This window comes from Melanotaenia boesemani, chromosome 4 (assembly GCF_017639745.1).
Source record: "Melanotaenia boesemani isolate fMelBoe1 chromosome 4, fMelBoe1.pri, whole genome shotgun sequence".
In the NCBI taxonomy this organism is placed as follows: Eukaryota; Metazoa; Chordata; class Actinopteri; order Atheriniformes; family Melanotaeniidae; genus Melanotaenia; species Melanotaenia boesemani.
The window spans coordinates 8694315-8720447 of NC_055685.1; the positions used below are offsets into that span (position 1 = coordinate 8694315).

At 38.8% G+C, this 26133-nt stretch overlaps 1 protein-coding gene across 1 annotated transcript in view; it reads left to right on the forward strand.

Moving 5' to 3' along the window:
* Positions 1-26133, forward strand: part of usp43a (ubiquitin specific peptidase 43a) — a 165638-nt gene that overhangs the window by 51463 nt on the left and 88042 nt on the right. Inside the window, 2 exon segments of the mRNA XM_041982074.1 lie at positions 5986-6089; positions 18359-18451. Of these exon segments, the coding sequence (XP_041838008.1) occupies positions 5986-6089; positions 18359-18451 (197 nt within the window).

Sequence of the window (26133 nt, forward strand, 5' to 3'; positions counted from 1 at the left end):
TATGGTACTTCAGAAATGCACAAAGATGTGTCAGATCAGATTATTACAGTAATCTGATTACTACCAGATAACTGATTTTGATTGTCACGTGTTACGACCCTGTACAGGGGTATGAAGGGTTTAACAAAAGAATGAGAATTGTGGACAGATGTAAAACCGGGAGATAACAGAATTCATTGGTACAAGTGGGAATGAGGATAAATACAAAGACAAATGGTGGTGAATCCCGTGTTGGGGTTAGCGAAGCTGCTTAAATCAAGAAACCAGTAAAACAGCTATTTTCTAACATTAACTCAAAACAAGCCAGTAAAAAGCAAAACTGAAAATAACCAAGAAAAAAGGTGAACAAAAACTGGCCAAGTAATCCTCTATATAGTAACAAAAGGTGAAGCAGCTCCGATATCTAAAATTTAACCAAAAGAAATACTATAAACAACTACATACCTAAACTAGCCTAACACGTTCTACTTTTACCACTAAGCTAGCTAAATATAACTAAGGGAGAAGCCAAAAGGGCTTTAAGACCTACCACAAACAGAAATCAAGACGATCAGTCAGTAAACCACAAAAGAACACAAAAGCCCAAACAGTTTTAACACCTTGGAAAGCTACAACAAAACTCTAAGTTCTTCTAAGCACAAAACCACCAAATCCAACCAAAGTTCTCAAGCCAAGGGCAGACTGTCTGTGCAAACAGTTGCCAAAGAACCACAGCTGCAGTTGGCTTTTATTTATATTTATATGATGATTGGCCCGACAATTATCCAATCAACTGGGTGAAGGCAGAGGTGTGGCGCATGGAGCCAATCCTTAGTAGGCAGGAAGCAAGGCGTGTAGAGCGTAAACAAACGTAAATGAACTCGGTGTTTTATAAATATAGTTATCAGATAATGTCTTTAACATTCAAGAAAAATAAGTGCTGTTGCATAAGAAGCTGTAAATTAATCAATATTAAATTGAATCGGATTTAATCGTTTTAAAACGAAATAGGCTGCTGTGAATCATATTGAATCCATTTAGGAAATTAGTGACAATAGCCCGCCCTAATCACCGTCTTGTCCTCTTCCTCTTGTCCCAGAACCAAACCACTTCAGCTTCAGTACGTTTTCTTTGTGTCTCTGGCTCTTACGTTGCTGCACGAAGTGATTGCTGCAAGGGAGATTTTTTGCCACAGACTTAAACTATGCAAACACTGAACGACCTAAATTCCCTTAGTAAGTAGTGGAGTTGGGTTGATACCGATATTATCATTGGAAATACTTGCCGATTCTGCCAGAAGTAAGTAAGACGATCTGGATCGTCTAGTATTTCTGTCTAGATGCCATCTGCTGCCACTGAAACGGAATAATCATTCATTTTTCAGCTCAACCCCACCACACACAGACACAGGAAGTCATGTAATCTTACTTGACTACTGTTTTGAGTTGGTAGGTTGAGAAGCAGCTAACATTTAGCATTAGCGTTATGTTAGTAATTTGGTGTTATAACTCATTAGAAAATCCAACTAGCAAAACAGCAACATGCTTCATATGCAGGGCTGACGTTTCCAGAGGCGGCACAAGTGCTGCCAAATTTAACAGCAGCTACCTTATAAAGCATTAGCGTTGCCATCACGTAGAAGAGCATGAGGAGCTTGTTTCTTTAAAGGAAAAGCGCAACGAACTACAGCAACAACAAACACTGACAAGTGCTTTAAAAAAAGCCAGAAAGTCACCACAATAACAAAGTTTTACAATTTATTGTCAAGGATGACCAGCCTGTCTGTCGTTTTAATAGAAATTCTTTGATTTGAATTTATTTATTATTGTTATTTTCATGTGTTAATTGATGTTTTATTGTTTAACTTATGCCAGGCCATTGAATGACAGTAACAACAATATCATGGATCAAAGTCTGTAATGAATATATTTTATTTAAATGATAAAAGTAATAGACCACTTAATGAATCAACACAGGTCTGGGATAAGTACTCTGTATTGGCTGATAGAGGTATCGGAAAGAAAAAACAAACAAAAAAAAAAACTGAATTGGAACCTCCTTCAGTAAGCAGAGTTTGCCTTGTCTGTTCGATGAGGCGTCTGCAGTTCTTCACCACCTCCCCTCCCAGCATGGAAGTAATGTGTGGATTGTTCTTGGTTCTCCTAAAATGCACAATCATCTCTTTAGATATGTTCATGTTCAAGATGAGGTCACTGTCCCTACACCATGCTGCAAAGTGGTTGACCAGTTGTCTGTACTCAGCTTCTTGTACATGACTGATGCAAGAACTGTGGCCACTGGAGTATTTCTAAAAATGACATGACTCAGTCGTACTGGAAGTCTGAAGAGCAGAGTGTGAAATAACATAAAAACAAAAAACAAAACCTAAGATTAAAGTCTCTTGCTTATGCTTTTGACCACCTTCTCAGGCAGACAACTGTTCAGTCTCTCAAACCCGTGTCTGCTTGTTAGGTAGTCCATCCAGCTGGTTTGTTGCGGTGTCTTCCTGTATTTTCTTGAGCTTCTCATATAACAAGCACTGAAGAAGAAAAAAATCAAAACAAAAAAAAAAAAAAACACTGCATGACCACATGAATGAGCTCACTGAGGTAAGCTTTATTACCAGTCTGTGGCTGATAAGCAAACACAAGTGGCTTTTAAAAGGTGCTTACTTATTTTTCTGCATAAACAGCTTCTCAGGGGCATTAAAGATGTGGGATGTTATGTTACCTGGTTTGTAATTGTAACTGGCATTTCCTACAGCACTGAAATGTTCTTATGACTCAGGCTAAAGTTGTAGAGATCCTGTTGAATCCCACATAGCTGCTTTGTGCACTCCTGCAGGACCCCAGGGATGACACCATTCAGGTCTGCAGCTTTGTTTTGCTTCAGTGTCTCCACCTGCCTGTTCACCTGACTACTGAAGACACAGGCTGGAGAGGGTTGCAGAGGAGGTCTCAATGTGTCCTGATGTAGGGGGAGATGTTAAGATTTATGACAGAACTGCAGAAGGTGTGACAGGTTAGCTGTTGGTCCAGGCAGGGAGTGAAGTCTGAAGATGGTGTGAATTGTTCTGAAACGGAACCAATAAAAATGTGTTCATCCCATTGGCTCTGTCCAAACTTCCATCACTCTGGCCAGATCACCTTTCTCAGTGAAGCTTGTGATTCATTTATTTTTTAATCCCAGCCACAAATCCCTCACATTATTCTGCGGAGTTGGTTTTTCAGCTTGCATTCATTCATCTTCTTTTCCAGATGTTTCTAGCTCTTCAGTGACTCTCCGTCTCCTTCCCCAAAGGCTTACTTTTTCATTTTCAGCAACTTTGTCAGATCACTGATGATCCAGGGTTTATCACAGGGGACCTCAGTGTCCTTGTGGGGATGATGGTCTCTACACAAAAGATGATGGTGTAGTCTTGCCACACTGGGTCATCTTGTTGTGGATCACAAAGTGCATTTCAGTGTGTGACCTTAAAACAACCCTTCAGTTTCTTGTTTTTCTTAAGACCACCACCGACCATCTACGGCTTCCAGCAGAAAGCTTTTTTCCTGGGAGCCGTACACAACATCATGCTTGTTCATATGTTAAATCTGTTGCTCTACATTGTGTTAACTGACATCTTTACCAGCTCTGGAAGATAAAGATGCAGCAATCTGAAAATGTCCCTTCCTGAGTCATACTACTTCATCTTTTATTCATCGCCATTACTTTCCTTTTCTTCCGGTTTTTTGAAGTCCCTGTGCCCTCCTGCATGGTCAGACACAGCATAGAGGGCATCACTACTGGATCATTTATTCAGAAGATATCAGCAAAATACTGAGGGTGGCTGGCATCTCAATAGTCCTGTGACTGTAGAGAATGTGAATTCCTGGTTTACTATTGAAACTTTCCTTCTGACCTGTATTTACACATGCACAATCCCTCCTTGCTTTATAAATTACATTCCTACACACAGTACGCAAAAGTCACTTCCACTGATAATGTTTTTATTTTAAAAGTTTTGTTTTTCTTTCATGACTGCATCTACATTTTCTACATTCTTCTGTCAATTTGGTTTTAAGTAAAGTTGCTGCTTTGCTGCAGCTTCTTTTAAGATGTTCTTTCTGAATTGGGGGAAAACTTTGTAAAGTAGAGCTTAGTTGAGTCTTTCTTTCCTTCTCTGGTTAAACAGTTGCTGTAAATTTGGTCAGAATCACCATTTGCTGCAGGTTTTTCAGCTGCTCTGTTGTTTTCATATTTATTTAAAAGTAGAAATGCAGAATACAGAGACGGTATAAGATGTAGGAGGAGGAGAGAAAAGTAGTGGTTATTACAAGCTGGTACTTCTAACATTTACTCAAAAATACACTGAATAATTTTATTATTGATGTTATTACTGTTTATTGTTTTTGATATGATTGTTTTTTATATTGTTATTTTCCCTCCTACTATAACTTTACAGCTCAATTATAGTATAATTTGTTGTGTAGGGTGGAATTTAGTGGTTATTATTATTATTATTATTATCATTATTATTGTTGTTTATCAATAATAATAATAATAATAATAACTTAAGTTATTAATTGAAACTCCTATTGCAGTCAAGTATTATAAGCTTATATGTTATATTGTTACTGTACATATAATCATTACTATTATTACATTATTACTATAGATATTACAATGAGAAGATATTAATATATACTTCCATTACAAGCTTGTATTCTTTAAGGAGATATTGATGTATATGCTGTGTGTTATTATTACTATTGCTACTATCATTATTACTATTGTTTTATTGTAAGATGACGTAATAACTAGTAGTTATTAATGATGCTTGTGACCATGGTATAATGAAAATTGTTGTAATTTACTTGAACGAGGACATTTTATTATATTTATATATTTATTGCTTTTATTCCCCTTTTTGTTTTTATTTTTTACCGTTCAAATAAATAAGCTCAATCAGCCAATCAATCAATGTAGATGAAAGTTTTTTTTTGGCAGCTTTCTGGTCAAAAGTTGCACTAAAATAAATGAATAAGTAAGTATATAAATAGAAAAGGTGATGATATAGACAACAACCTCCTCCAAAACTAAAACTAAAAGAACTGAGAACTAAGCTGTGACAGTTCTTCCTGTCACAGCTTAGTCAGCTTCATTCAGCCATGGCTTGACACAGATTTTTTTTATATGTCTAAAGGTGCTGCACACTTTGACACTAAACAACAAGAATTTCCACATCAGAGCAATCTCATCTGGAAATGTTGTGTTCACATGTAATAGAACATTAGGCAGGTTTATTTGTATAGCAGAGTTCAACAACAGGGTGATTCAAAGTGCTTTTTCAGTTTCACTTTTTTTTCCTCCCAATGTCCTTAATGCTTCCTCATACACACCGTCAAGTGGTCACACTGATGAAGAACTAGTCATAGACCAGGCTGTAATACGGTGTGAGATGTGTCAGTATAATTACACACAGAAACGGCTTCTTTTATCACACGGGGTGGCGTGGCTCAGCAAGGTAGAGCGGTCGTCTCGTAACCCGAGGGTTGCCGGTTCGATCCTCGGCCAAGTCGTGTTCATGTCGAGGTGTCCTTGGGCAAGACACCGAACCCCAAATTGCTCCTGATGGGTCGTGGTCGAGCGCCTTGCATGGCAGCTTCCGCCATCAGTGTGTGAATGTGTGTGTGAATGGGTGAATGTGATGTATAATGTAAAGCGCTTTGGGTATCATTCCAGGTACAGTAAAGCGCTATATAAATACGGACCATTTACCATTTACCATTTATCACATGCACAACAAGATCTTTTCCAAGTCATATCTGATACCAGATATTAACTTTTGAAAATACCCTTCAGATGGATGCACCTCTTTGGTGTTAAAAGAAAGACACAGAAACAAGTACTGAATGAGTCTTTTGTAATATTATTCTCTGCTGTATTTGTGCATTTGCCCTTTAAAGTTCTCCAAATATATACTGTGTCCATAGAAGTGATCACTGGCTGTCTGTGTGTTTGCAGGGGTCCAGTTCATTGGAGAAACCTTCCAGTCCCACGTCAGCCAGCACACAGCATCCTCGAAGTCGATACAGTTTTGTTCAGGAACACTTCCAGGCTCAGTACAGGTGAGAGGTAGAAACATCAAAACATGCTCAAATAATGAACGACTAGCACTCTTGGAGCTTACCTGTGGCTAATTTCAAAATTGAGGATAATAATAAACCCAGTTTTATTGATATTTAGTTCTTATTTTTTGCAGTCAAACTACTTCTTAAATATAAATCTCACATAAATTATTCAGTGTGCTTGCACTGTAATGTCCTGGGGGGTTGTGTAAATAGAGTGCAATACATACTGTTAAAGAGAATATCTTTTCTGCCCTGAGGAAAGTGTATTTTTACCCCTGAGGAGAAAAATCAGCACCTAAATAAAAGGGGGGGAACTAGGTCAGACAGACCTGTTAAGGATTCGAGGGATTTATCTTATAGTACTGACTTCTGGCTCTCTTTGCTTCACACAGTGGAAAGCAAAGTTTTCTAGTTTAGTAGACCTGCTAATGAAACCTTTCAGAAACCTTGTCAGCAATCAAGACCTACAATCACATTGCCTCCTGCCTGGACTTTTCACCTGCTTCCTTCAGAATGCAAACTTGATATTAGATGGTAAACACAGACATGCTGATATAATGGCAGGCTTTAATCAGCTCATTCTTTACTGTGATTGGACAGTTTATCTGAAATTGGTCAGTTGGATGGAGCAGAAATCCATTTTGCCTCTTGGCCAAAACGCGACCGAGATGAGACTAAATTTAGCTGTGAAGAGAATCAAGTGAGTTCTTTGTTACACACTGATTAAAGTGTGTGTGCATCGTCTGTGTGTTACTAGTAATACAGATAATATGTTCCTTAGAATAAGATATTTTCACCGTTCTGCTTTTTGGCAGAGACTTACTGATCACTTTTTCACAGAAGCAAATACAGCCATGTTTTTCCTGCTTATAGAAAAGAAATCATCTAGGAGAATATGGGAGATAATCTGTCACTAAAGACTAATAACCTCCCGCTTAGTGCACACTTACTGCGTGTCAACCTACATCCTAATGGATCTAACGGGGGTATACCAACTGCTGAGGAGGACAGGTCACTAATGCACGATGCACAGTACACCAGAGGGCTGCCAGGGTGACTCGTAGAGAACTCAGTCTGTACTCCGTCAGGTTGAATAAAGGTTAGCGTTGTGCATCTCCAGACTTAAATTTGCTTCTAAGCTCAAGTTAGCAAACATAATTAAGGGTCAGTATTTTGATGATTGACTAGTAGTTTGAGTTCTGTTTCACCTTTTACAAACTGCTCCACTTCATGGAAGAACTAAACCTTTTACTATGTAAACACAGTAGCTGCTGTTATAGGACCATGCAGAGCACCATAGTTTAGCAATGCTTTGCTGAAAGAAGTAAAGCCTTCACTGAAAAAGACACTATCTGAATCACAGAATGTGCCTTTACAGATGTGTAAGCTATCCATGTTGGGCCACTTGTACACCCCCAGGCTGTCAGGAAAGCTGACTTCAGGACTGATGAGGTTAATAGTCCTCTTCATCATTTGCCCAGAAGCTACTGTGTCCATCAGGTTATCGTAAATGAGCTCAATATTAGAAAAGGAGGCAGTGTTTCTGATTCTTGCTGATTTATATTTTAGGGCTGTCAAGTGATTTATCCATTTAAAAGACTTAAGAATGGTAATTAGACACATTAGATTTATAACCACTTAAGATTATTTTAAAATTTACTTACCACAAATGATTTTATTTAAAAAAATAGTATATAAATATAAAAATAGTCAATGTTGTGTATCCAATGATGGAGGGAGACAGGTGAGAAAAATTAGACATTTTTATTCAAATTAAACTAACTTAGTTAGACCAACGTAACACTGTGACAAGTAAGGCAGGAAAAAAACAAAACTGCGTGGCAACTGTAAGCACAAAATAAAACTGAGAGGAGGATCTGGCAATAAATTAATGAAAATTAGAACTACAGGAAGACAACGATTAACACAATATAGCTGTGTCAATTGTTAAACTAAAACCAGGTGAGTGATGGGGAGCAGACATAATAACTGGAATAAAAATGTGACTTAGAATTAAACAACCTATGAAACAGAGGAACAAGGTAAATACTTAAAGTAGTAAAACAAAAGAAAACCAAACATAAACACGAACACAGAAACCATTTAACCACGACACAATCATGATTCTTGGTGATGTGTATTATTGAGAAATATTGAATTCTTATGAAGAAACAGACAAACCCACTGTGTGGATGACAGCAGCTGAGTAGGAATAAATAATGAAAAATAAGCTGACCAGCCAACCGTACGTGAATAATGACACCAGCATTGCTGTGGAAAAGTCTGCCTGCTGTAGAGAATAATTGACCTGTGGTCACACTTCTTCCTACATTGTGGGTGGATCGGTCTGTTGCTGGAGGAGCGTCTTAGAGCTTCAACAGTGTCACACATGGGTTAGCTTGACTGACATCCTTATTTCAGCCACCTCTAGAGTTCTGAGTACAGACCCTCTTAAGAAGCTTGTTTAGTCCATTCCAGTCGTGCTCGGTGCATCTGCCACTCCAGCAGACCACAGTGTTGAAAAGGGCTGATGCTACCAAGGTCATGGAAGGCTTAAAGCTGTGTTCAATGCACCTCAAAGAACCTCAGTCTTCTCAGGAAGTGGAAACAACTTTGGCCTCTTACAGAACATGTGTTGTTGGACCAGTTCAGTTTATTGTTATGGTGAACAGCCAGACAGCGTTTAATCATCAACTTTCTCTTTATCTCTGTTTGCTGGTGGTTTGTAGACGGTCCCAGATGTTAAGATAACCATTATCCTAAATGCTGTTCACTGTTTTTAGCTCAGAAGTAGAAATAAAGGACAGTTTTACTGTCACAGTAAAAACAAGTTAGCAGCTTTACTGCAAATGAGGACTCGATGGAAGACGCCCAACTACAACAAGGTGCTTCACTGTCTGGAAAGATTACAGTACTAAACACTTTCTGATACCTGGAACACTGCGGTCGCTTTCTAGGAGTTTGGTGCATTGTTTAAAGTCTCTTTTAACCCTTGGAGATATAAAAGAAAAGTAATTTTCATTCTATCTGAGAGGTTTATAGATAAAACAGTTGACTGACAAAGAAAATAATCACATTCAGAAATGAGAATTTTAAGTGTTTGTGTTTTAGCATCTGAGATGAGCTTAAACCAGAGCATTGTGCCCATGAACCAAAGTGTGTTAAAATGCAGTAAAACATCTGTTAGTCAAGGCCTACAGTTGACTTGAAGCAGATTAAAGTGTGAGCCAGTCAATAAAAGGTCACACTGCCTCATGTATAGTATTAACCACTGCTCTCTGAGGTTAACCAGCCATTCTTTCATGAGGTTACTCCTTTCCCTCGCTACTGGATAATACGCTAAATGCTTAGTGATGACAAATATTCCTGCAAAGACCAGACTGATGCTCTTAAACATGCATTGACCCTCACACATATAGTGAGTTGTGGCTAATTTAGTAAGCTCCTCTGTCTTAACTCTTGGCTGCAATTAGAATGTAGAGAAATAGATTTAGTTTTTTTCTTTTTTACATTTAAAATTTTTTTTAAATTTCTTCATTGTTTTCCTTTTTTTTTAAAAAAAAAAGCATACTGTGGTGTACTCTACATAATTTGCAACAACAGTCAGATCCCTCTCTCCCTTTTTTTAAAAAAAAAAAGTGTAATAATATTTTTGAGAAGTTTCAGTCCGGCTTATATAAACATCACAGCCCTGAAACTGCAGTCCTCAAAGTAACTAATGGCCTTGCAATGGCGGCTGATGTCTGTCTCTGTCTGGCTGATAGTCTGCTCTGGCCTGGTTCTGTTGGATCTTCATGCTGCTTTTGACACACTCCACAGAATGGGAGTATCAGGTACAGCGTTACAGTGGTTCATAACTTAATTATCAAAAAATAAATAAATTGTGATATCGTAGACCACTGAATTAGCCAAGACATTCAACAAGTACTTTTAATACTTCGAGTATTTAAAAACAAATACTTACTCTTACTCAAACAAAAATGTTAATGTGGCACGTTTCCTAGGGTACATTTTTGTCTGTTTATACTTTTACTTAAGTACAATGATAGTACTGGTGAACTCTAGAGAGACTGGGACCTTTGGGAGTTTTCATCAGCCTTGCTCAGTGTAAATGTGATTAATATCCACTTGTGTTCTTGCCTCATTAGTCGGCCTCAGCCTGCGCTGGTTTCATTATTCTAAATCCAGAGTAGTGCTTTCACTTTCCCCTTTTCCCTCTTATATTTTCTTCACTCTTTACATCATCCAGTCACTGGGGAACAGAGGAGTCACTTTGCTTCTGAATGTAAACTAACAAAAGATTTGTCACTCCATCATTTTACTGCCTGCATCTTCGTCTGTCTCTCTCTATCTGTGCAGCTCTCTGGCCTTCACCTCTCTTTCTGTCTATAGCGCTCACTTCGTCTCGCATTCTTCCCATTTCTTCCCTCTTGATTCTTTTTTTATCTCACAGCAATGCTCCTGAGAGGAATGCGCTGGAGTTGTCTGATCTGAATAAATGTTTGTGATTAGAGCGGGGACTGTCTTGTGGTTTGGGCTGCTTGATAGCAATCGCTTATTTATCTAGGATAACTTTTAGGATTTTAATTGTTGTTTTTAACCTTATAAGTTACACCAACAATTAGAATTACCGGGACAGGACACATGCAAACCTATTAGCAAGTTTTTTCTTGGTATAGAATTTAAGCAAGCCCTAGTGGATGGCTTGCCAACCAAATTAATGCTATATAATGAAGAGTTGTACATTTCTTCTATACAATTAATTTCCATCTGACCTAATGTTTTTGCTCTATATCAGTGGTTCTCAAACTTTTTACAGTATGTACCACATGAGAAAATATCGAGCTCACCAAGTACCACCATCATGAAAAACCTGAACATACAGTAGCAAACATATTAAGCTATAACATACATAGCTATTAGCTATGGACAGTTCATAAAGGAACTGGGCTGCACGGTGGTGTGGTGGTTAGCACCACAGCCTCACAGCACGAAGGTCGCTGGTTTGAATCTCAGCTGGAGGGGGACTCGAACTTTGTGGCCTTTCTGTGTGGAGTCTGCATGTTCTCCCCGTGTAGGCCTGGGTTCTCTCCAGGTTCTACAGCTTTCTCCTCTTGTGGTTGTTTGTTCCCTATGTGTTGGCCCTGCGATGGACAGGTAACCTGTCCAGGTGTACCTGCCTCTCACCAGTAATGCTGGAATAGGCTCCAGCTTACCCGCGACCCTTAATGTTTAATAATTTTATTAAAAAATATTTATGACTTTCCTCTAAGTACCACCAAGAGGGCTCTCGCGTACCTCTGGTGGTACACGTACCACAGTTTGAGAATATGGGCTCTATATGATTTGGGGTTTTACTTACCATGGCTGATTACCATATTCAGTCCACTTCACATGGAACACCTGTGCAATCTGAGCATAATGTGTGGGTGTGTTACAGGTGATTGAGTTACCAGAACAATGAATGGTTCTGTCTAGGTTGTAGTTTTGTCAAAAGAAGTTAGTTGACATCAGCCGAGGAAGTAGGGAGTGCTGTTTATGTACACAGCACTAAGTAAGTAGTCAGCTGAAGGGTGTAACAGATAACAATTTGAAGCTGAGAAATATTAATCGAATTTTAATCTCAATTACGATCTGGGTTTTCAAAAATCATAAAAATTGAATGATCCGATTATTTGCTCATTCTCAGTTTACTCTTGTGCTGTTTTCAGTTGCAAATCGAGCGCCACTGGCATTGCAGCGCTGTGCTGCAGATTCCTCCCACAGTCCAAGCCGCTTTGGTTTTATTCAACGCGAGTTGTAAAAAAAAACCAATTTCGACTATATTTATTAGGGTCCTACTGATTAATTGGCACACCGATTAAATCTGCTGATATTAGCCCTTTTCAAAATGGCCAATATCGGCTGTTGTTTTGCCGATTATATGCCGATATAATGATTGACTCAGCATGTCTGCAGTTTCAGTTTAACTCTGTTTGCCATGCGTAATGATGAGTGATGTGTGCTTCGTTGTTTCGGACAGCTTTTTATTTATGCTGCATTGCTAAAATTGTGCTAAATTAGCTTAAGGCGCTCCCGTATCCCAAACTAGCATAGCATTAGCTAAGTAGCCAGCAACTGCAGAAATAACATAAGTGTATATCTGAGAGCACAGAACGACTGTTCATCACTCCATCAACTGCAGGTTCAGGCGTATTTTAGGAGGAGAAATGTGAATGCAGAGGAGAGGAGGTTTATTCACTGCAACACAGAAAATTTAACATTATTGGTAACAATTATGAGCAAAAGAGAGAATGACAAGAAACTGTGCTTCCTGCACTTCAACCTACCTCTGCGGAAGTGGCAGTATTAAGAATAAAAAAACAGGGCTGTCTAAAGAGTTTTATTTTAGTATTTTTTATGTGTTGCTTCCCCTTTACAAGTTATCTCATGTTTACATACAAGACTGAAGAACAAATTTTTAAAAATATATTTCATAACTTTAATAGATTTACACTTAAATTCTTTTTTTTTTTTTTTGAGAGATTTAATACCACTTTACATGTAAACATTTTGTACTTAACAGTTTTTTGTTCTTGAAAATGTCACGTAGGACAGGGGGTTTGTGAAAACAATGTTACCTTGTGATTTCCTGTCACATTTTCCTGTTCACAACCTTTGAAAAATGTTTTTCTACCTGTACTTTAACCTACTTCTAATTTGCATCAGCAAGAAGTACAAAACAAGATGTATTTAATAAATTCATCATTTATTTATACGGTTCATTTATAGATTGACTTCTTTAAAGGTTATATAATTTCCCAGTTATTTAATGCTTTGTTGCATGTTTTTGGAAATTCTTCTGTTGTAAAGTTAAACGTATAAGGACAAAATATTGTGAAACAGTAAAATGTTCTGCCTGTAATTCATATTTTTGTTGGTGTAAGCATTAATGAACCAAAAATTAAGTTAATTTATTCATTATATATATATTTTTTTTTTAAATCAGCCGATTAATCGGTAATCAGATTTTTATTATTTTTTTGTCAAATATTGGAATTGGTAACAGCCTTAAAAAATCCATATTGGTCAGGCACTAACATTTATTTAAACACAACAAAGAACTGAACTTTTATTGATGACTACTGATCTGTAAAATATGCTCTTATCTAATATATAAGAGTAGGGCAGCATTTCAGACCCAAAGAAAATAAATGAAATGTGAAAACTGCTTGTTCAAAGAAAGGGCTTAAATAGAGAAAAAGAAAATTATGGCAGGAAACGCTTGAATTTCCTCTTTTCTGTTTCACATCTTGACTCAACAGTCTCAACCAGTTTTACAGTTAAATCTTGACAACAGTTTCAGAAGCTACTTTTTCACCTTTTTTATTCAACTACCCCACTTTTTCTAAAGTGAAAGAACTGAGCTCCAGCTTGTCATGTCAGGATTTTAAACCTGGACTGGAATGGAGTCGGGACCGTACATGTGCTCATTGATAAGACTGGAACCATGTTCGGTTGTTTTTTCCCCCCCTTCCAGTCGTGTTTCGGCTGCAGCATTCTTTGACAGCCCATCCATCAGTCAATGATTTTTTATGTTGAGCTAAAATCCAAACATGTCTTCAGGAGGGTTCATTGGCACGGTGTTGGCCAGTGAATGTGTGGATCAGGATCCTGGTGGACTGGTCATACTGGGCTCTGAGTAATCATTTTCTGTGCTCTTACTTCAGATTTCAGTGCTTAAGTTTGTTCAAATTTTTTATAAAGCTGTTTCACATTGGTACTTTTAATAAGCGCTACAGTTTCTGAACATATGCGGCACACTGCAGAGCTTCCAGGTGGAAGTATAAATGGAAATGGGGCCATACTGGATGCTCTGTTTTCACTCCACTTTTCCATTTTGTAGAGCATCATTTCTTCCTTATTTTTTCTCCTTTTTGCCATCTCACCTGTTCTCTTCTGTTTCTCTTCCTTTGTTTTTGTTTTTTTTTCTAAATGTGTCCTTTCTTATTTTTTCTACAGTCTTTTCATGTGTTACTTGTCTGTAAACTCTTGCATCTTTCTGACTGGAATGCGCAGACTTGATTGGCTGAGTGGTGTCACATGGGAAGGCTTAACTTGCAGTCGGTCTGAGCGATTCCTGGTGCACCAAAGCAGCGCCTGTTAAAATAGAAGCACTCCGCCAGGCTGTAAATCATAACTTTTGGCTGGAGGTCAGGGTCCATATGGGACAGCTTCTGGGTCTGGACCTGGACCACAGTCTGCCAGTTGGTGACCTCTGACCTATGATTTTTACCATTTCAGTCTTAAAGCCAGAGCTACTAGGTTCCTTGACCCAGTGATTTTCTGGAGGCAGATGTTGGTTTTCACCCAGTGTTGGTGATCATAGTCTGCTGTCTCAACACTAAACTGACTCAAGTGTGGAGCGATTTCCTGAAAAGATGCCATTTTTTTATTTGAAGTTGGATTGTGTTAACGCTTTATTAGTGTCATCTTTAATAGCCCTGCTGCTTGTACAACACAATACAGAAACATGTGTCCAGAAAGAAATGTGGTCTCTCCCAATCATAAACTTTTATACCACATCCTTTGAAGATTAAACACTCCATAAAAAAGCCTAATTTTCCTCTCATCTTCAAAGATGTCTGCGAGGACTCCACTTTTCCCTAAAGGCTTTGCTTGTGCTGACCTCTCTGAGGCATCGGCCTGGTCACTCCTCGCCACTCAGCTGAGCTGCTGCTGAAAATATGGCTGAACATTGACCTTCTTTACTTTTGATGCTCTACCACCCATTGTGCTGTCCTCAAGCCCAGCCTCGCACAGCACTTTCCCTCCTGCTGACACCCCAAACCTCCCTGAACCAGACTATAAAGTGTGCATTAGCCAGTTAGTGTGTGACTTTATCAAGAGGAAAAGGTCTTTTTTCCTATTATGCAAAACCAAGTCACAATTTAATGTGGAGTGGGTAAACCTGCGGAAGTCTCACACTACACACTTAAATAGCCGCATTACTAGAACTAAAACTGATCTCTACTGCTGATGTACAAATAACTTTTTCAGTTAAAAGGACTTTTTTGATCACAGAGACACAGCATATCATTTGAGAGCTATCTCTAAAGGAGGGAGAATGTTAAAATCAGATCATGAAATGATCATTGCTCAGTGTGGTCGACTCCGTGGACTCTTCTAAAAAGCAATTTCAAACTATTTTATTTAGGAAAACTTTTTGTTGATAGTTATTATTTATTTTATGAAATTCTTTTGTTTAATTGCACTCATTTTATGTAAAGCACTTTGTGGTTTTTATCTGTCAAAAGTGCTTTATAACTAAGCTTTGCTTTTTATGACCTTTTCTGTTTCTGGTCCCTTTAATTAACATTGTTGGCTCAATTTATCATCACACTTATAATTTCTTTCAACATACTAATCCTTTTCCACAGAATGCAACTTTCCTTATACTCAAATAAACTGATGCTGTGGGGAAAACTTGTATGTGATCTTTACTTAACTCCAGCTGAATCCTCTGTTTTTATTTCATCTGTGTTTTCAAGCTCCAAAACACAGTAGTGAGCCTAAATGTAAGATGTGGAATCTCTTGTTGACAATGTTTTGTCATAATTATATAAACCCCTGGGGTTGACTTTATTTTTTAAGGAAATTAAGGTTCTCTGAGTCTTAATGTTTCCACCAAGTTGTAAAGACACTGAACATTTAGATAAATGAGTACTCATGACATATGAAAGAATGATGCCTCTATTCTTTGCTCTTTGTGTGTGAACTTGGGCTGAGCTGCAGTAAACACGGTGAGAACGGAGGCCATAGTGGACCAGAGCCCTTTCAACCCGTTGCTGGAACATCCTCATTCTGCTTCCCTCAGCGCCTGCAGATGCACGTCCATATGTTCTAGTGTTTTGCTGTGAGTTTGAGGGAGTAGTCAGAAATATATAGAACACTCTGAGCTGTGGAAACTTTTGAAACAGTTGTATAAAGAAGATAGTCTCTGGCAGCTGTTTTCTCTGCTTTTCACCTCTGCTCCTTTGCTATTTATACTTTCTGGCTCTTTATACTGCTTGTTATGAAATCAGTCATCAGTCACCCTTTTTTTAGAGCCACTTGGGGCAGTATTCCGTCATTTCTTGGAAAACTTTGGTGTTCCTTTTGGTCTTTTGGCCGACTTTCTGGGTCAGTCTTGAGGTGACGTCACAAAGACAGGAAGCTGCAGCGGTCAGAATAGGTTTTACTCTCCTCTTTTCTTGTTCTTTTGACTCAGACATGGTGAAAAACTGCTGATCACACCCTTATATGAGCAGATTCCACAATAATCTCTGTTTTACAACTGATTCTAGATCCGGTGAAATGAAGGGATTTACTCCGCCTCCTAACACTGGCTCTTATGAACAGAGGTCTAAAATGGGCTAAAAAGGGATCTTTTGTGTGTCTGTTCCCTTTAGTGGAAAGCGTGCCATGAGCATTACAGTCAGACCTCAAGAAAATGTCAACTTGTGGGGAAAAAAGAGGCATTAAATCTACTTCAGTATATCAGTAAACAACTATTACTGTGTGACAGTAGTTGTGTAAAACTTATGAGACTGTTGTCTCTGTCCATCTCTGAGTTCATATTTTCTGTTGTGGCAGCTGGCATGAGTATGGTGGAATAGTCAGTATTCATCAGGAACCTTCCTCAAAGTGAAATGTGCTGGAAATGTCTGAGCTGTTTGAATTCTTCAGATGCCAAGGAAAAGAGCTTCAGTCTTTTCTTTATCTTACCATAGGATACACTGGACCATCCTTTATGAAAGAAAGGAGGTGATTATGTCCTACACCAGCAGGTGGCTGCAACTTTTAAAGTGATGCGCAGTCATGTTTTTCCAGTTCAGTGATTCATGTGAATAGCTATGATGACGGGGTCAGTGGTAGCAGTCTGACATGTTTCCCTGTGGAGTTTTTCTTCGCTTAATTGGGACTCAGTAATATTTGATAATATATCTTTACATAGTAATATGATGGTCAGTTCCTGTGTATCGTTTTGCATCCGATTGCATTGGATGAGCTGTCTTTGGGACTTCTTGCAGAATATTTATGAACAGTTTCAGTGCTGCAAACCCACACCAGTTTCGTATTCAGTTGTATTTCCCCAAGTCCTTCCAACTTTCTCCTCCCACCTCTCCATAACCCCATGGTGTTTTTCTAGTGAGGTCAAGGAAAAGAGCGTAGAAAAAGAAAGATAGGAGCTTATTTTTTTTCCAGTATTCGACTGAGGTGACTCCCTGCTGTGGATTACAGACTGAAAGAGCTTGAAGATTTTTCTTTAACCATGTTCTCAGGCTAAAATACCTCCCACTGAGACGGGGACAAGACCAGAATCCACACTGCTGTTTTTTTCTATAGTAAGCTCCACAAGCTGCTGAAAGGGCTGTAAATGAGGTTTTACTCTTGGTTTGCTTTGAGCTTCAAGTCTTCTACTTTTATAAGACCCCAGTGACTTTACAAGGTCATGTATTGGATGTCTTTACAGTGTTTTTCTCCAGATCTTCATGATTTTAGCATCTGCCTTTGAGAAAAGTGTCAGGATACAAATTCTCTGATAGCAACCTGCAGGATGAGTTTTTTACCCTGCTGTCAGTCCTCCACTCTGATCATCTCTCCTTCTTTCAGCAAAAATAAAACCTTTGATAGGGGCTGCCTGTGTCTTTCTCTGTCAGCTTTGCCTTGTAGTTTTTGTCAACTAAACCGTCCTGCTGCCGACCTTCTGTTCATTTTTCATCTGTCCTCCCTCTTTGTTGCCTCTTTCTCCCAACATGCTTCCTCTGCCTTTTCCAACCTTGTGTGTCGGTTGCCCTTCATTTTAGTCTCAGGTTTGTTCTCGTTCCACTTTAACTTTTTTTTTTTTTTGCCACCATCTGTGCCTTTAATTCTCTTACAACATTCATCTTTTTTTTATCCCCGTTGTACCCGTTGTATCTAAATTTCATCATTTCCAGCATTTTCTTTAGTGTTTGTCAGCTGCTTAACTTGATGTTTTTAAGCAAACATAAAGAGCATCCCACTTCTTTTGCTTTGCTTCCCTTTTCTCAGCTGCAGGTCAGAGGTCGATTTAAAATACTAAATTATTTTTCTCTTGACTAAAGTTCAGTTTTCTTTATACAATCCAAATTTAAACAGTGGTAAACTCAAGGCAGCTTATTTCAGAATAGAGCATATGATGAGCAAGATTGTTGTCAACAAAGAAGTATGATTAAATAAAAAAAGAATATTAATGATTTCTCTCTCTCTCTGCCTCACTCCAGGTCTTCTCTGACGTGCCCTCATTGCCTTAAGCAGAGCAACACTTTTGATCCATTTCTGTGTATCTCTCTGCCCATTCCCCTTCGACAAACCAGGTGATGTATAACACACGAGACAAATGGTACAGTGGAAAGCCTGTCTCCCTCTCATACATGTATTTTAACACAATGATTTTTATTTTTCACCCACACATTTTTATTCTTATATTTTGCAATCCACATTCATACATTCATGACCTTGTTCACAAGTCATTTCTATGGGCAGCAGCCAAGCTGGCATTGTGCAGTTCTGCAGAAGCTTTTCAAGTGTATGAGAAGTTTGGACACATCCAACTTATTTGTTTTGAATGTGTAGCTGTTTCCAAAATTTTGATTGTAACTATAAATATATATAACTGTCTATGCATGTGAGTGTGAAGGGTTGAGTTGGTAAGACATGAGGACGCTGTGGTGGTTTCAGAAACTGTGGTTTTACTTACGCCAAAAATGCACAAATTTGTTTTGCACAAAAAAAAAAAAAGCACAAAAAAGATGCACAGAAACTACAAAAAATGACAGCGTCCCTAAAACTCAAACTAAAATGAACTAAAGTCATAACAGTAACTTAATCAAACAAAGTAACTCCGAATAAACTGCTCAAAAGAAACAAAAGTGACCAAACAAGAAACCAAAGGGACTGAAATAGTGGCAGATCAGACCAATCATACACACCCTGTAAAATCTAAGTAGCTGGATTTACTAAAAAAAAAAAAAAAACCAAAGATATGCAAACTCGTTGCCTCAATTAAAAAAAAAAAAAAAAAAAAAAGTTGTTTTAGTTTCAGTTCAGTTTTAGGTTAATCTTTGTTATCTGTGGAGGACCGGCTGGGGGAGGAGTTACTTGGTGGGCTGTAGCTGCTGCAGTGGCAGTCAAGCAGCTGGAAAGATGGACATGTCTGGCTGCACTTTTGATCATTTTTTTTTTTACAGTCGTGGTATACGTCTTCACTTTCTGAAACTGATTGTTTCTTTGATCTGGAGTTTTTTTGTTTGTTTTGATTTTAAAGTTTTACTGATTACTTTTAAAGCTTGTTTAGGTCTGGCACCCGGCTACATTACAGATTTACTGACACCCTACGAGCCTCCCCGCAGCCTTAGATCCTCAGTCAGGTCCCTTTTAGCTGTGCCAGGGTCGAAACTCAAGACCAGAGGTGACCGAGCGTTTTCAGTCCGAGCCCCTCGACTCTAGACCGACCTGTCGGAGGTCATCAGATTAATCTTTTAAGTCACTTCTTAAAACACACTTTTATCGACTGGCTTTTTTATAACATTTTTATTTACTTTATTTATTCTCAAAATGTACTCGTGCATGTATCTTTTCTTTGTTGATTTTATTACCTTACTTTGCTGTGTGCTGTTCAGCACTTTGTAAACCTGTTTTTTTAAAAGTGCTATACAAATAAAGATTTATTATTTACCCCCTAAACACAGCGTGCAATGCAGCATTGACAGCCAACATTTGTCTGGCCTTGGCTTTATTTTATTTTATTTTATTTTATTTTATTTTATTTTATTTTATTTTATTTTATTTTATTTTATTTTATTTTATTTTATTTTATTTTATTTAAATACAGCATAGCGGCATTTTATGTGGATGAACCTAGCATTTGCCCACCAATGACGTCAGCTGTGATTGAGAACCACTGTTTTTTTTATGCCCACCAAGAACCGACTTTTCAGGTTCTGAACCAACATTTTTTTGGTCTGAATATGCCAGCCGGTTCAAAATTAGGTTCAGGAACGATCACAGTGCCGGTGCCTGGCCAGACTGGATTATGTACCATGAAGTGATCTTGAGCTGCACAATGTATTGAATATATGTGGCGATAACAACATGGGCTTTACTTTGGACGGCACTGGTTTATTAGTCAGGGCTGCGTTACAGTTACAAGACGTTCTGCTGTCGTGCTTATTCTACAACTAACTGCATGCACAGGTGCAGAAGTGGAATGTGACTATAATTAATCCATAAGAACCCGACGTGACATATTTGTCACATACAGTTTCTGAGACATTTTGCTTTAATTTATGGTATAAACTTTGCTTAAAATCCTGTTGAACACAATCTGATACTTGTCTTTTGTCCCCTAATAGATACCCAAAATCAGAAAACCATATTGTAATATTTTTAAACTATCACATGGCAATAAATGGTAGATCCCCCCCACCCCCCCCCCCCCCCCCCCCCCCCCCCCCCCCCCCCCCCCCCCCCCCCCCCCCCCCCCCCCCCCCGTATCATTTTCCTGTCACTAAGGAGAACTTCGTAATTACAATGTATAAATTAAGTATGTATTACATTTTATACTATATTTATTTTTTCACTCAGTGGAGTGTATTGGGTGACTCAGTTATGTCCAATAAGGTGGCTTATTTGCAAATATACCATTCACATCCATACATACAGTATACTAGATAAACAGCCTTTAAATAGATGTGCATCAAAGGGTTAATACTGTGTGGTCATTTATTATCCCAAAACATTATTGTGGCCAACAACAGAACTTGTTGGGTTATCAATCATGGAATCAGATATAATTTTGTATTTATTTTGCTGTAGCACTGTATTGAGATATTAACTGGTTACATTACCAGCTTATGGTGGCAGACAAAATGCAAGCCTTGTTGCATTTTTTCAGCTAAAAATATTTTTTAAAAATATTGTATGTTTTCACTTTGGTCTGAATAAGTCTTTTTGTCTTCAGAGGTTCTGTCGCGTTCTAGAAATGACCCTAAAATCGTAGACCATACCAACGAATGCTTTCCAAGTAAAATTTCTGTAGCAGTTGATGGTAAACATATGCAGTTATCACCAGGCCTTAGTGAAATGGACATGATCGTCTATATTTTTTAATATAAATCCTATGTTAGGCCCTGTGATGGACTGGTGACCTGTCCAGGGTGTACCCCAGCTAACCTGACTCCGAGTTGGAATAAGCGGTATAGAAAATGAATAAATATAAATCTTAGCTGGTCAAAATACTCATATTTCTAAGGGAAATTTGTCCACACCTTTGCACAAGCAAGCCTCTACACACCAGCAGCTGCTGGCCACGGTCACGACAAAGTGATAAATGTTGGTCGTCAAAAGTCCCTGACCAAACACTTTGTGTTGTTTCTGTTTTTAACTGTAGCAGAAGCAGCATGTCAGCAAGATGTTGCTGTAATACAGTACGACTTTGACATGAAGAGAAGGGCAGACAAAGAGAAAGAGGTAAAGATAAGGAGAGGAAATGTAGATTCATACAATAAACATAGGCATAAGAAGAAGCAAATCAGTGTCATATTTTTTTGTTTTTCGTTTTACAAATAAGGCAACAAAATCAAAGAAGGGCACCAACTTAAAGTATTCCAACACAGTGACAGATCTATCAGATCAGAGTTTTTGCAGCAGAAATAAAATAAATAAAAGAGAGACAATTTAAAAACTGCTTAGATGTGTGTGCTGCTTGGGCTATAATCATGAGAGGAACACAGCAGGCTAACGTTCAAGCTTAGCTTAGCTGTGTCGCAAAGGTCTGATACAGACTCCCAAAAGAAAGTTGCACCTGTTAGAATACAGCGCTTGTTATGACCCGGGGCGATCTAGGGGATCTGGGTCCCTAACAAAACAAAGTCAGACACGTTGCTAAAATAATAATACTAATGTTTATTACAATTCCCAGGTTCAAGGGTAAAGAAACAACAAAACAACAGAATGAACTAAAGGTGTCCGTCTAGTACGGTTTAAACAGTAATACCAAAATAAACTAAAAATGTCCGTCTCGCGGTATAAAGTTACTAATAATCACAAAAAGGAAACTTAACCAAAATCTCTGCAACAAGGAATAACGTAAAGCGACTCACAAAAGGTGAGCGTCTGTCTAAATCCAAGCACAATGGAAACTTAACACAAACAGAAGGTGAGAGCTTCTCCGCTCGTTATCACCCGTGAACTCTCTGTTCCAAAGTTCTAGCTCCAAGAGCATCCAACTCCAATACTAAGCCTGCACGAAGACCGATCTCTAAACCACCACAAATCCCAGCCTGGCACACTGTAATCCTGAAAGAACACAACTGCCTCGATTGCTGTATTCCCCTCCCTTTTGAAGTCCCAGCTGAAGTGACGGATTGGCTGGCGGAGAGGGGAGGCGGGATCATCGCAGCTGACCGGGTGTAGAGGGAGCCTAATCAGGATGCAGCCAGAAGGGCGTGAGCGGGCGGAGCTGCCATCTCTTGTTGAGGACGCTGCTGTTAACCATACGACCTCGGCCAGCAGGCCTGGGATCGTAACAGCGCTCCCGCCACTCATTCTTGTTTATAAGTAACAAAAGAAAAAACAAAAACAGAAAAACACTTGTTATCATATCTTTACTTTGACTGTCTTGAATAATCAATAAATCTGTCAGTGCCAGTGTAACTAAAGAAATGCAAAAATGCACGTACTGAACATGAAATTAAATAAAAAAGAACATGGTATTCATTAAAACTAATTAATACCTTATTAACCCCCTCTCCCCAATTTTCACACCCTGATCTCCACTGCCTCTGATTGGCCAACAGTAAAACTGGGATCAACTGAACCCTGTCCATACAGTCCTAGGGTAGTTAAAGAGAAAAACAGAAAGCTAATCTAAACAGATATATGGAGAAAGATATAGATAGAGACTAAGTTCTTTTTTGGCTACCATGGCCTGGCCTTTTATTGATGACCCTGCAGAGGGCGCACGCTAAATTCAAAGCGCATTCAGGCCACCAGCCCCACAGGTTTTCAGGGGAAGGACCCCCACCAGTAGCAGTGGTCTCCGATGTTGCCTTGGTATCTACAGTGCAACTAATTTACAACAACAAAGGACAAATACAGAACAAAAAAATTTCAGAACAAATACATTTCTTCAAAGGCTACCTCCCACTCTGAAGTATGTTCTTGTACTTTTCCACCTGCTGCCAGGTACGCTAGGTCACACACAAGCGCGTATGGACACAATAATCACAAAATATGATGATGCATATTGATTATTGTTATTGTTATTGTTATTATTAATAAACTGAGTAGGGCCAGTAAATCTTATACAGCAGTGACATGCAGTCAGGAGAGGCAGGTGAGGCAGGCAGTACTCTGCCTCACCTCAAGGGGGCATAGTTGCATGCTGTTGGGTGAATAGTGAAATAAGATGCTCTTTTGGCAAATAATATTAATTTTAGTCATTTAGAGACTTGAAATAGATAATTTATGTATATGATAATCAATTTGGGGCCAACACTGACCCCTGGGGGACACCACAGGCAACCTCCATACACCCAGACACAGACTGTTGTCTCTCAGATAAATAACTTGTAACCCAGTTCAGTGCCACTCCCCTAACTCCAAACAGCATAAAAAGGCACACCAGTGGGCTTGGTGTGAGGGATTTCTCATTAGGCAAGTGATTCATACTCTGCATGTGGCAGCCTCCCACCCTGTCTCTCAATCCAAAAAACAAAAGCTCACTGTCCAAAGTTGCTGAGGCGATACAACGCCCAATGATATAACCATGGTTAGGGCAGAGGGATAAAACTATATCTGGACAACATAACAATCATATGCTGATGCAGTGATGTGGTCTGGCAGGAGTACAGAAGCTTTGCTGTTGTGACAAAAGATTGAGACAAAATGTTTGACATCTGCGTTGCCCAACAGCCCACAAAATTGTCCTCGCATAATTTTTGTCAGTGCACCATTCTCATCAAACCTGTGGTTCACCTTCAAAAGAAACAAAATAACTATTTCAATGTGTATAGCTTTAGAGGCTGGATGAATGTTGGGTGTCATTGTAACTGTTCATGAAGGTTTTTTTTGATATACCAATCCTCTTTTCTCTCACTGCCCAAGTACCCAGTCATCTGAAAAGGCATTAAATACATGCAAATGAATAAACAACATCAGATTAATTCCTGTCACACCCAGTTCTTTAATTTGTCTCCATTTAGTGTTCAATGGGTCTTTCCCGTATCTCCAAGCACACAGATGCCACTGCTCTGCATCCTCTCTGCATGGCTTCCTCTGAGCTAACTCTGAACTCAGTTTTGCAGCTTGAGTTGTCTGACAGTGTGTGGTCAGTCCCTGCAGCTCCCTCAGCCTGGTACAGGGGGAAATTCATTCAGGTTCAGCGTGGACTCTGCCAGCCCCACACTGACCTGACATGCACACATACACAGTGACTGCACTGCACTGTACCCCGACTGAATGCCTAATAAGTCTGAGGTCCCCTGAGAGGCAGCAGAGTTTGGCTGCCTGTGTGGAGTCGAGGCATGGGTACTGCTGATAATGCCAGTGAGAGGAAAGTAACTGGAAGTGTTTTTTATAAACCATCTAGCCTTTCACAGGAGTAGCAGCCTAGTTAAGATCATATTTAAATTTAAGCTGCTTAGAATAAAGCTACAAATTGACTACATATATTATTAGAATTCATTTTGATAGAAAAGTTATTTTACGTTCAGAAGTTAAAACTCTTCATTGCAGCTGGCCCAGGTTTTAATCCTACCCTGAGGCCCTTAGTTGCTTTGCCACCCTTATTTCCTCTCTGACACCTCTCCTGCTAAATAAAGGTCTCTACTGACCAAAAATCCTATGGAAAAAAGAGAGACTTTTATCATACGGGTTTTTGTATTTTAAATGTCTGCTTCATGCAGATGAGTTTAACAGAGTGAATAGTGAAGTTTACTTGGGCAAAATATGAGAAGTTATTGTCAAACATTCTTCATAAAAGGCAATTTATATCATTACGAAGAACATGTGATTTATAATCTCAGATATTCAAGCAACAAACATGGAAGAGTGCAGAGAAACTGACAGTTGCACATTATTTATCTGCACTGAAGCCTGTTACACACACAAAGTTTTTTTTAAATCTGATGAGATTTTTTATCTGGTCGAGACTTCACACGTGAAGATAAAAAATCAGGCATTTATCAGTGTTGATCGTACTGTTTGTGGTGTGTACCGATAATCTCATCACAGAACAACACACATAGCAATTCTGTCCCGCAGCCGATCTAGAATCTAGCCCTCCGAGCCAGAAATGTCACGTGATTAAATGTGAGCTAACAAAAACAAAGAAGAAACACAGCAACAACCAGAAAAACAAGGAAAAAGAACCATGGCAACAACCGGAAAGCAACATGGCATAGAATATACAAGATGAGGGAATGATGGTGGTCTTGGGACAGAAAAATCCAGAACTGAAAAAAACCCCCCAAAAAAACAGACTGGAGACAGTGTGAACACGAACTTTATATCCTTTCTTGCTCTCCATTCAGCTCGCTCTCTGATTGGCTACATTTCATTTCACAAAATCCACACAGCCACAACTCAGGAGTTGTCGACTTTCCACACACACGTGAAGATTTATGGTCATAAATGGTTGAACATGTTCAATATTTACGATTGTCAGCCACTACCTGTTTTAGAGCTAATTGTTGGGACGAATTTACTCATAACACACCTCAGACCAAATGATAATCTTAAAAGACTTAAGACAATTGGACGTTTGCCATCCTTGGTCGGGAAGGGGAAAATTCGGGACAAAAACAGCCCGTTAATCTTAATGTGAGTACCAGGCCTAAGAAGCACTTTTTTTCATAGTTTGGCCGTTCCTGCGACTTATAATCAGATGTGACTTGTATATGTTTAACTAGGGCTGGGCAATTAATCGATAAAATCTATAAATCGAATTTTCCATTTCTGGAGATTAATTTTTTTGAAAATCGGGATTTTTTTCCAT